The sequence below is a fragment of the Esox lucius genome, chromosome 20 (assembly GCF_011004845.1).
Source record: "Esox lucius isolate fEsoLuc1 chromosome 20, fEsoLuc1.pri, whole genome shotgun sequence".
Classification (NCBI taxonomy): Eukaryota; Metazoa; Chordata; class Actinopteri; order Esociformes; family Esocidae; genus Esox; species Esox lucius.
Window position 1 is genome coordinate 44484999 of NC_047588.1, and position 12801 is coordinate 44497799.

Here is a 12801-nt window from a genome sequence, read left to right on the forward strand (position 1 = left end):
CTAAGCCTTTTTAATAAGAAATGTGTGTGGAGGCTCCTCAAATCAAACTAGCCAAGATCATACAGTTCTGATATTGTTGATCACGTTTGTAAAATCATTGACAAATTCTGGAAGTTGCTGAACCTCGCCAACATATTCTCAACAAAAGGTTTAAAAGATTTTCAGTCATATTTTTATATTTTGTTTTAAATTTATGTTCTAAGGAGAGACATGGAAACACAAACAAGTTTATGATGATGATTTATTTATCTGTGACAATCATTCACTCAGCAAGTTCACTGGACTCTGCATTAGCAATCAAATCAATCTTTTGCAATCAATATGAAACTGTGCACAGTAAGATGTTAATACATCTTATTTGACATTCATAACTTTATCAGACTCAGTGGTCTTTATATTCACTGAAGTGTAAGTCACACCATTGTAGTTCCCGGTAGATGGGAAGACCAGCTCGCTACCATTCAGGCATGTGACTTTCACTACAGCTGAGTAGGCGAGGTCGATGACTGCTCGTCCCACTGACATCTCAACGGTCACGGTCTTCCCTGGAGGGATCTTCACAGTGGCGTTATCTGCTTCTGTTATGGTCTCCTCATTGGACATTGAGGAGGACTGCTCATGTCCCACGGTCAAGCTCCACCCAGTAGACACCTCAGCCAGATCTGGGATCCCTGCTTGAACAGACACACTGAGGGTGGACTCAATCTTATTGGTGGTGGTCCAGGAGGATTTCTTGGTCACGGTCCTGCTGTACTGAATGGTCTGATCTTGAGGCGCAGTGGTGTTGTTGTGATAAGACACCGATTTGATATATTCTTTTCTCACCTAAAATAAACAAACACACCCCACACACACATAGACTAAAAATTATTCTTCAGTAATAATTAAGAATCCGTCCAACATTAAAAACATACATAAATTACAGGTATATTTCTGTGTGCTGTCTTGTGTATGTTGTTTGTGTTTACCCATGTCAAAGTATAATGTTTATTCAGTGGACAGGACACAACACATTTTCCTGTATGGAATGCAAAGTGGGCCAACAAGCATTTTTACTAGAACAAGTATTTCTTTATTCACCTTGAATAAACAAGAGAAAGAGGATCATTTTAATGCTGAATAGCGTCTGCAGTTGCTGTTCACAATATAAAAAATACAGGAGATGAATCTGCTCTTTGAAATATGGGTATAACAGATGATATTGTCAGAGGTACGGAAAGAAAATTTAAAGATTCATGGCAATTTCCTGGATATAACTCCCATAATGCCTCATTTTTGATACAGACGTTTCTATCAGAGTTGACAGTCATGGACTATGAGAACAGATGCTTTTCATGCATGAAATTGATCCCATTACAGTTGCTTTTCTGAGTGAATAAAGAAACACATTTATTTGAAACGTATTGGCCCACTGGTCCTGCCATATTCTGAATCATAGCAGCACTCACCTGGGGTGTGAACATGGCCAGGTTAGGATAGTGCATGTCGGTTAGCACAGACGTCCTGATGGGGCTGATGAAGAGGAAGCCCATGCAGTCGATGTCAGAGCCACAATTTCCCTGCAGCCCCAGACAGACCCCAGACCCCACGTCGATGGAGTACTCAGTCTTCAGGGGCCAGCTATTCATATGCTCAAAGAACTCCCGGCCTGTACTGGTCCAGAACCTGATGCCACCCAGACGCGTGCCGGCACCGTTCCCCCACAGGGAAAGCTTGGTGATGCGCTCGCCAAGGCTGAACTCAAATTCACGGAAAGTGTTTGCATCTCCAAAGGTCTTCACACGCCCGTCTGTCAGCTCTGCCCGCACTGCTTTGATCTGCCAGCCGCCCACTGCCACTCCAATCTTCTTGAGGGTGGCACCATTGTCCCTTCCAGTGAGTTCAAATGAACCTCCACCTTGTCCACCGATGAGATACAGTAAAGTTGCCATGTTGGGTAACCTGAAACAGAAATGTTCATCATACATTCATGTATCCTCTTACTGCACCTAAAAAGATTCAGATAGTTTTTTTTTACATTAAAACAAATAAAGAACTACCCTCATGAGCAACGAGACAGGAACATTTATTAATTGTGTGATACAACATCACTTTTTAATTTATAAATTATTTGATATATTACTTTTTGTGTCACATAAGGCACAATAAACATTCTGTCAGATGCTTTATATAAAGACCCACATTTAGGCAATATGATTTAAGTAACGTTATCTCAAATCAGTGTTGTCCATTGTCATATATCCTGTAACATAAAACAATACAGCTAATATAGTTTTACCATGCAACACTAAATATTGAGTTGGCTGGGTTGGATCAAACTGCAGGTATACCATAACAGTCAATAACCCTGTCACACTCAGGCCATTCAATCATCTCAGCCCATCAGTGATGGTGTCATTAAGTCTACACTGTTTTCAGACATCCAGTCTAAGGTCAACAAGATCAAATTAAATCTAGTTTTAGCAAGATGGTACAAAATATGAGGACCATCAAGCACAAAACTAAAGTTGGAAAAAACACTTGTTACAGCAACACTAGAGCATCAACAATAGAGCATAAAAAATAGAGCATCAACACTAGAGCATCAACAATAGAACATCAAAAATAGAACATCAAAAATAGAGCATCAACACTAGAGCATCAAAAATAGAGGGATTGTCAGTGACCCGTTAAAAAAGCAGCTATCTGAATTGCAAGACTTTACTCACCTTTCAACCTGAAACAAGCAAACCAAGAGAGCAGTGTCAGATTGGATTCTCTAGTGCAGAGGTCCTTCAGTAGATGTGGTTTTTAAGTGGAAGCACACACCTATTTATACAGATAAAGAGGGTTGGAGGTTAATGTGAGCCACACCTTTTTAGGACAAAACACTTTGTTTCTCCAACCTTATTTGGTTTGCAGTTCTATTTTCCTCTTTGTCCACTGGGAGGCAGATGTTATATGAATAACCTTTCAGTCAAGTCTGCACCCGTCCACAAAGATTCATGATGAAGTTATTATGACATTACTGACATAAACGTACATTGAAAAAACTCCTCAACAGCAGCTGCATGTTTTCACTCATGTATTTCTGAACAAAGATATGCTCATGTAGCATAAATGGAAATAAGTTGAAATTAATTATATAGGTTCTCTTTAGTGTTATTATCTCAGGAATAAAAATTGTCTTCCAGGTTCATTAATGAACTTTCACACAATTACCATATGTCCAGTCGCATTCACATTCTTATACACAATTACCATATGTCCAGTCCCATTCACAGTCTTATACTTGTACAACCCTGTTCCAAAAAATGTGGGACGCTGCGTAAAATGCTTATAAAAACAGAATGAAATGAAATGCAACTCATTTATCCCTATATTTAATAGAAAATCGTAGAAAGACAACATATCAAATGTTGAAACTGTGATTGTACCAATATTTTCAATGGGTGACAGGTCTGGACTGCAGGCAGGCAATTTTTGCCCCTTTTACTTTGGAGTCATGCTGTTGTAATACATGCAGAATTTGGTTTGGGAATGTCTGGCTGAAATAAGCAAGGACTTCCCAGAAAAAGACATCATCTGGATGGCAACATATGTTGCTCCACAACCTGTCTGTATTGTTCAGTATTAATGGTGTCTTCACAGATCATTCAAGACAACCTTGTGTTGTCTTATGATCATTCAAGTCACCAATAATGGCAATTCTTTGCTACTTTAAAAGTTTTAAGATTCTTTATTATTTACCATTTTTATATAATGTATTCATTTCTGCTCTACCCTACAAACTGTGTCTGCTTAAATGTTAATGTGTTACAGATGTATATCTTGGGTCTAAATACAGGACCAATGGTCATGCCTTTATCACCCTAGTTTGACATATGAGTTAGAATACTCTGTGTTATGGTATGAAACCAGGAAGCATGTGTCCCTAGTTGACAAGGGGGACAATTCTTCAGAACTAGTCTTGTGATTCCGCTACAACTTCAGCTTTGAGGATATAAGCCAGGGTGGGTTGTTCCTATTTCATAAACTCTCTGCAAACTCAAATATCCAGAGAACGGCTATCTTGGATACTTGTAAATCAATTGTATACCATCTTTACCTTTTTTAATTAATCTGTTAATTAACATTAAATTGTTGACTCGGAATCATCTTTAAAATTGCCCATAATCCAGTTCCACCAACGTTCTTAGAGAAAAAGTTATCCATCTGAAGAACCTGGAACCAAAAGCTAGCTCGTGTTTCTTAATAAACATTGTCATTTGTCCTATTAGCTAATACATTACAAGTTCTGTAATACATAACAACTTTATTAAATGCTACCAATTTTTGTTACCTATACACACAAGCCATTTTTAAGTTTTAGTTATCTTATCAATCTATTCTCTTAAAGAAGCAAAATGTGCTCAAGCAGCATTCCTTGAAAATTGTAGTCTTCATGTTTCTTATTCATGCAGGTCCCTTCCTGGGAAACAAATCTCCATATAATTTTCACACTTGCAAACCTCTAGGGGGGTCATTTTAAAATGTGTCTCATGCTACCTCAGAAGATGGCGTCTTGAGCTATAGATATCTGCTAGTTCACAACAAAATATTTTAGCGTCTTGAGACTTCTTTGATATACCTCATGAATGTTATCGTAATGATAAGACCGAAAAGTGTGCAAAAAAAGACCTTTCTGAAAGTACGATGGACAAAGGTTAAATTCTTTACAAATGCATTGTGTCACTGAGTAATGGTCTAGTTGCAATGCAAGATAACTAGTAGAGCTGTATGTTGGTCTGAGTCACTCTCAGGCCTTAAAGGTTCAACCTAGATTCATATTTGGCCCATAGATTCAGTTTTCACTACAAGCCATTATGAACATATGCTTCATGAAAAAAGTCCTCGAACATCCTTTTGAATTGCCCTAGAGGCCCCAAATAATTTGGTTCACAATTATTCATTCTAAGTGTAATATGCAGAAAAACTAAAAGCCGATCTACCTAACTCAGTGAAGATTGAGGGGATCTCTAGAGTTACCTGAGGCTGTGTTTGATCATTTTTATTTCTGCAGAGAAGTAATGTATGCTAGTAGTTTATACAGGTAAGCCTGGAAATGCATGAAGGAGACATCCTGAACAATGATGTGTACAGAAACACCCACCTGTAGTAAAGTGTAATGCACCATGATAAACTATATTGAGAAGTTTTAAAAAAGAGACTGATCCTTGTGGAGCCCTTTGATATATATAAAATAAAATCAGATTTAACTTTTTCTGTGAGTAAACACTGAGATCAGTCATTTAAGTATTCAAACCAGTTATATCAGCCTGCTCCAGGCCCATTCATGATCATGTTTGAATGAGAAACGTGTGATCAGCCGTGTCAAAAGCTATTGGTAGATCAATTAAAAGTGTGACACAGTGTTTCCTGTTAACTAGACCAGTGGTTCCAAAACCTCTCCTGGGGCCCCCCAGCCATTCCATCTATTAGATGTATCCCAGAGCTTGCTCACCTGAATCAACTTATTAACTAATTAACAAACCCTTACCTGTTGAATCAGGTGAGCTAGTCCAGAACTAAAACTGTGAGATGGCTGAGAGGGCCCCAGGAGAGGTTTGGGAACCACTGAACTAGACAATGGTGCTTGGACCAGGTATGAACATTGACTGGTGTATATTTTAAATTGTACATTTATTTTCTACAAAAAAGTCTTAGCAAGTTATTTACTAGGGACTCTAGGATTTTAGCTAGACAAGAGAGTTTAGAAACAGGCTGATCATTGTTTAGGTTTTTGTTTGTGGAGTGTGCACAGGGGCAAGAGAACTCCCTAGTAGGGTAGAAACTTAGAACAGGGACGACCAGGTGACGTGTGGACAATGGCAGCAGTCATCAAGTAGGAACTTGATCTGCAACTCAACCAGGAGCACAGGGCCTAAGGCAGTCCTGAAGTATAAGGGCTAATATCAGATCACCTGCCTGTTTTCTTCACTGTCACAGATCCCTGCTCTAAGGAAGACAAATATGTTCCTGCACGTAAATTGCATGAGATTAACCCCTTAACTTTGTTGCATTTTTCTAATGCTTTTAACAAGTCTTTGTTGTGTAATCTAGATGACAGCTGTGCTCTTACCACTGAAGATTTTACAGTCTCATGCATTCCACTTGCACTGATATCTTAGACTCAAATCTAAACGCTCAAAGCCATCTTTAGAGCCTTGGCCAAATCACAGTACCCGCACTCTCAGACATTCACTTAGACGAGCTGAAAGAAAATGGATGAAGGATTAACTCCAGGTTTGCCCTAGAGGCCCCAAATAATTTGGTTCACAATTATTCATTCTAAGTGTAATATGCAGAAAAACTAAAAGCCGATCTACCTAACTCAGTGGAGATTGAGGGGATCTCTAGAGTTACCTGAGGCTGTGTTTGATCCTTTTTATTTCTGCAGAGAAGTAATGTATGCTAGTAGTTTATACAGGTAAGCCTGGAAATGCATGAAGGAGACATCCTGAACAATGATGTGTACAGAAACACCCACCTGTAGTAAAGTGTAATGCACCATGATAAACTATATTGAGAAGTTTTAAAAAAGAGACGGATATGTCTGAGAGTGCGGGTACTGTGATTTGGCCAAGGCTCTAAAGATGGCTTTGAGCGTTTAGATTTGATTCTAAGATATCAGTGCAAGTGGAATGCATGAGACTGTAAAACAAAATCTGGTTAAAGCTAAACTTTCTTACTTTAAATGAAAGTAAGACAGAGATTCTTATGTGTGGACGAGGTAACTTGCCGAGTGATCCTCTTGGTACCCTAGGCCCTCTAGCCTTTAATAGTGAACCGTTTGTTAAGAATATCGGTTTTATCTTTGATAGGTCCTTCAAATAATCAAATTAGTCTAGTAGGGAAATTTAGCTTCTTTCAGCTAAGACTTTTGACAAAGGTTAAGGTCTATCTTCCTCCGAGGGACTTTGAGAAAGTTATCCATGTATTTATTACGTCTCGGCTGGATTACTGTAATTCCTTGTACCTGGGGGTAGGTCAGAAAACCCTAAATCGACTCCAATTAGTACAAAATGCAGCCGCTCAACTTTAAATGGGAGCACATAACACCAATTTTGGCCTCCCTCCATTGGCTTCCTGTAAATTTCAGGATTGATTTTAAGATTTGAATGCTGGTCTTTAAGGTTTTAAATGGATTGGCCCCTTTATATCTGTCTGAACATTTACATCGTCATTACATCTCCTTACATCGTAGTCGTCGTTGCCCAAAAGCCAGGATAAAAACTAGAGGGGATCAAGCTTTCACGGTGGGTGGTCCCATCCTCTGGAATAGCCTACCACTAAATGTTCGAAATGCCCAGACCATACACACATTTAAGTCCTTGCTAAAGATGCACCTTTTTACTCTGGCTTTTAATCTTAGCTGAGTTGGCATTAAATGTCTGTGCTGCTATTTTGTCTGTGTCTTGTGTGTATCTACATCATTTTTTCATGTAAATTTCCTATATTTTGTATACGTTGTTATTTTGGCACTTTGGTCAACAAAAGTTGTTTTAAATTTGCTTTATGAATAAAGTTGACATTGAGTATAAAGAACTAAGGGTATGCTGACTTTTTTTCTTCTTTGTTGCCATGTTTTGTTTTGATTGTGCCATTATGTTATGACCTACAGTTGAATGTGAATCCCATAAGAAATAAAATGTGTTTTGTGTTAGCCTTCCATATTACAATAAAACATACAGTGGGGAGAACAAGTATTTGATACACTGCCGATTATGCAGGTTTTCCTACTTACAAAGCATGTAGAGGTCTGTAATTCTTATCATAGGTACACTTCAACTGTGAGAGTTGGAATCTAAAACAAAAATCGAGAAAATCACATTGTATGATTTTTAAATAATTAATTTGCATTTCATTGCATGACATAAGTATTTGATCACCTACCAACCAGTAAGAATTCCGCAGACCTGTTAGTTTTTCTTTAAGAAGCCTTCCTGTTTTCCACTCATTACCTGTATTTACTGCACCTGTTTGAACTCGTGACCTGTATAAAAGACACCTGTCCACACACTCAATCAAACAGACTCAAACCTCTCCACAATGGCCTAGACCAGAGAGCTGTGTAAGGACATCAGGGATAAAATTGTAGACCTGCACAAGGCTGGGATGAGCTACAGGACAATAGGCAAGCTGCTTGGTGAGAAGGCAACAACTGTTGGCGCAATTATTAGAAAATGGAAGAAGTTCAAGATGACGGTCAATCTCCCTCGGTCTGGGGCTCCATGCAAGATCTCACCTCGTGGGGCATCAATGATCATGAGGAAGGGATCTGCCCAGAACTACACAGAAGGACCTGGTCAAGGACCAGAAGAGAGCTGGGACCACAGTCTCAAAGAAAACCATTAGTAACACATTACGCCGTCATGGATTAAAATCCTTCAGCGCACGCAAGGCCCCCTGCCCAAGCTAGCACATGTCCAGGCCCGTCTGAAGTTTGCCTATGACCATCTGGATGATCCAGAGAAGGAATGGGAGAAGGTCATGTGGTCTGATGAGACTAAACTCCACTCACTGGCCCTCATTTATCAAAAGTGCGTACACCAAATTTCCAGCGTACACCTGGCGTACAACCAAAACCACGGTGACTTTGAGATTTATCAATATGGACGTTGGCGTACGGCACTCTCAAATCCTACGCCAGCTCAGGAGGTTTGAGTTAGTGCGGAAATGCGCAGAAAAAATAATCCTAACGCACTGATAAACTAAAAGATATGATGTATTATAACCCACTGTAAATAAAAAACAACATAATTACAAACTTCAGTGTTTATTTTTGTGCAACATGGACTTCAATGTTTAATTTGTGTGACTTTACCAAAGCATTTGATTTATATGTATTCCTTCAGATGCGAGCCTGTGCGCTTTACATGACATTTCAGGGTTAGGCCCGGCAGTTGCGCACCGACTGGGTTCAGTAATAAAAGGCTTTTAATGACCAAAATATAATTCAGACTGACAAAATAATAAAAATCACATTCTTCTTCTTTTAAATAATAATAATAGAAATAATAATAATAATAACGACATTCTTCTTCTAAATAACAATAAACGTCATTAATAATAAATATCATAAAATAATAAGACGAATATTACAAATTGTCATGCAATTATTAATGTGAATAAATGGTACATCACATCAAAATCTTAGGCCAACATATACGCCCGTTTCTACGCAAGAATGATAAATGAGGGCCACTGTGTTTGGAGGAAGAAGAAGGATGAGTACAATCCCAAGAACACCATCCCAACCGTGAAGCATGGTGGTGGAAACATCATTCTTTGGGGATGCTTTTCTGCAAAGGGGACAGGACGACTGCACCGTATTGAGGGGAGGATGGATGGGGCCATGTATCGCGAGATCTTGGCCAACAACCTCCTTCCCTCAGTAAGATGGGTTGTGGCTGGGTCTTCCAGCATTACCACGACCTGAAACACACAACCAGGGCAACTAAGGAGTGGCTCCGTAAGAAGCATCCCAGGGTCCTGGAGTGGCCTAGCCAGTCTCCAGACCTGAACCAAATAGAAAATCTTTGGAGGGAGCTAAAAGTCCGTATTACCCAGCGACAGCCCCGAAACCTGAACAATCTGGAGAAAGTCTGTATGGAGGAGTGGGCCCTGCTACAGTTTGTGCAAACCTGGTCAAGAACTACAGGAAACGTATGATCTCTGTAATTGCAAACAAAGGTTTCTGTACCAAATATTAAGTTCTGCTTTTCTGATGTATCAAATACGTATGTCATGCAATAAAATGCTAATTAAATACTTAAAAATCATACAATGATATGTTCTGGACTCTAGATTCCGTCACTCATAGTTGAAGAGTACCTATGATAAAAAGACTTCTAGATGCTTTGTAAGTGGGAAAACCTGCAAAATCGGCAGTGTATCAAATACTTGTTCTCCCCACTGTATTTGGACATTGTAAAATACAACGCCTGTTAACATGCAATTCTCTGAAGAGCCAGAGGACTACAGTGGAGCGTGACAGCACGGAACAGGGGTGTGTAGACTTTTTATATCCACTGTAGGCTCTTGTGTCCTGGGGTGTGGTTGCGTCCGATGAGCTTCTTCCAGAGATGCTTTCAGCAATACGTCACCTGTTTTGACTGAGGGCATCTCTACAGCCTCTGTGTGGTGGTTGTGGACCCCCACCTGTTTTGACTGAGGGCATCTCTACAGCCTCTGTGTGGTGGTTGTGGACCCCCACCTGTTTTGACTGAGGGCATCTCTACAGCCTCTGTGTGGCGGTTGTGGACCCCCACCTGTTTTGACTGAGGGCATCTCTACAGCCTCTGTGTGGTGGTTGTGGACCCCCACCTGTTTTGACTGAGGGCATCTCTACAGCCTCTGTGTGGTGGTGGTGGACCTACACCTGTTTTGACTGAGGGCATCTCTACAGCCTCTGTGTGGTGGTTGTGGACTCCCACCTGTTTTGACTGAGGGCATCTCTACAGCCTCTGTGAGTGGTGGTGGTGGACCTACACCTGTTTTGACTGAGGGCATCTCTACAGCCTCTGTGTGGTGGTTGTGGACTCCCACCTGTTTTGACTGAGGGCATCTCTACAGCCTCTGTGAGTGGTGGTGGTGGACCTACACCTGTTTTGACTGAGGGCATCTCTACAGCCTCTGTGTGGTGGTGGACCCCAACCTGTTTTGACTGAGGGCATCTCTACAGCCTCTGGTAGTGGTGGTGGTGGACCTACACCTGTTTTGACTGAGGGCATCTCTACAGCCTCTGGTAGTGGTGGTGGTGGACCCACACCTGTTTTGACTGAGGGCATCTCTACAGCCTCTGGTAGTGGTGGTGGTGGACCCACACCTGTTTTGACTGAAGGGGCATCTCTACAGCCTCTGTGAGTGGTGGTGGTGGACCCACACCTGTTTTGACTGAGGGCATCTCTACAGCCTCTGGTAGTGGTGGTGGTGGACCCACACCTGTTTTGACTGAGGGCATCTCTACAGCCTCTGTTGGATCCCATCTGTTTTTCAGCCCTCAATCCTTCTTCTATTGGCTATAATGGACGCCCAATTTCAACATGTCCAGTTATTTAGACTTGAATGCTTAAATGCATTTTAGGTGTTACTTTCAAATAGACAATCCTGGCCATTGTTGTCAGTATGGTACTTTTTGTAAAAATTTTACTTTCTGTTCAATATTGCCACTGAATCTGTTTAATTAGGTTGTTTAATTATATTTTTATATTTAATCTTCAGTTGCTGATATGTGCCTGTTGGGTTGCATCTGCATAACCGCATACATATTACAAACACACACACTATATAAATGTTTAATGATAATGGGGTTCAAGCCCTTTTTCACTTGTTGTCCTGGGTGAATCATGTTATCTGAGTTCCACTGATAAGGGCTTTTTATCTCCTAATGCATGTGCTTTACTCAGGGTTTACTTAACTCAGAGTTGACTGAACTAATTGTTATTCTGAGTTTGACAGCTCAGAGTCAGTCAACCCAGAGCTGTGGTTTAAGCTCAGAGTATGTTAACCCTGCTTTCTGAAATACCCCAATGTGACCAAAGAACTAAAAGGGTTCATCTCCTTAGATTTTCCAAAAACCCTAACTTCTTTCAACACATTCTTTGAAGATTGTTAATTAGTTCCACTGTGGGAATCAAACCCACAGCCCTGTCATTACAAGCACAGAGCAATTGCCCTGTTATTTACACAGAACATCACACACACCATAAACACCTAGACAGTTTAACACAACATACACAGTGAGAACATTAGTTCCACTCCACATGGAAAACTAATGAATCAGTGGCCTTTTATCAGCAAAACCTGATTGGGGATAACTGACTTGCTCAATGCAAAACATGTTTTATCTTGTGCATAGTCATATACTACTCCATATATATAATATTTAGAGAACCACAATATATACATTTGAGGGTGTGAAAGAAATTGTATAGTCTTTATGTAATAAGTAATTGTTCTGTACTTTTCTATTGAAATGGAAATTTCTTTAACATTCCGTCCTGATAAAACCTTAATCGTATGACTTGTGCTGTTTAATGGATGGAAGGTTTGGACAGGGGCTGCCTTGCTTTCTCACGTTCCAACAACTTATGGTCGGTCGGGACCTGCAAGCTCAATCAAGCGTAGTGGCCTGAGTAAGAGCTCTACGTTCTGGCCCGGTAGCTCTGGTGAACTCCATGCCCAAGAGGGGTAAGGCAGTGCTGGAAAATGATGGTGGCCACACAAAATATTGACACTTTGGGCCCAATTTGGAAATGTTCACTTAGGGGTGAACTCAATTTTGTTGCCAGCGGTTTAGACATTAATGGCTGTGTGTTGAGTTATTTGGAGGGGACAGCTGTTATACAAGCGGTACACTCGCTAGCATCACTTTTGAAAGAGTATTATAGATACATAAAAAACTAGGACACCCTATGAAAACATTTGTGTTTTTTAACATATTTAGACATATGGATATTTAATATTATTTTTAAAAATACTGAGAGATTCAAGTAATATAACTAAACAACTAAAACTGAAGGAAATACTTTTTAAAACTTTCTGTAAAATGTAATAAAATAAACATGCAATTTCTGGTGAGAAATAAATTAGGACACCCCCACATTTTGTCCCACTTAAAATGGCTGAAATCACACACAGGTGTATCACATCAGGTGCACATGATTAGAAACATTATTACTCAGCATTTTGAAGGAGGCTTGCCCTATGTAAACCTCAGACATTCAGTTTGTTGTGTCCTGACTGTTGACTTGACAGTGAACACCATGGTGAGATCGA

General features: G+C 40.1%; 1 protein-coding gene across 1 annotated transcript; it reads right to left on the reverse strand.

Moving 5' to 3' along the window:
• Nucleotides 1-223: 223 nt before the first annotated feature.
• LOC105008790 (aerolysin-like protein) lies at nucleotides 224-2806 on the reverse strand. The gene is made up of 3 exons (XM_010868152.5): nucleotides 2709-2806; nucleotides 1449-1941; nucleotides 224-825 (listed from the first exon to the last, which is right to left on the reverse strand). Exons 2-3 carry the CDS (start codon nucleotides 1929-1931, stop codon nucleotides 355-357), a joined length of 954 nt encoding a protein of 317 aa, XP_010866454.2. The 5' UTR covers nucleotides 1932-1941; nucleotides 2709-2806; the 3' UTR covers nucleotides 224-354.
• Between the last annotated feature and the right edge of the window lie 9995 nt (nucleotides 2807-12801).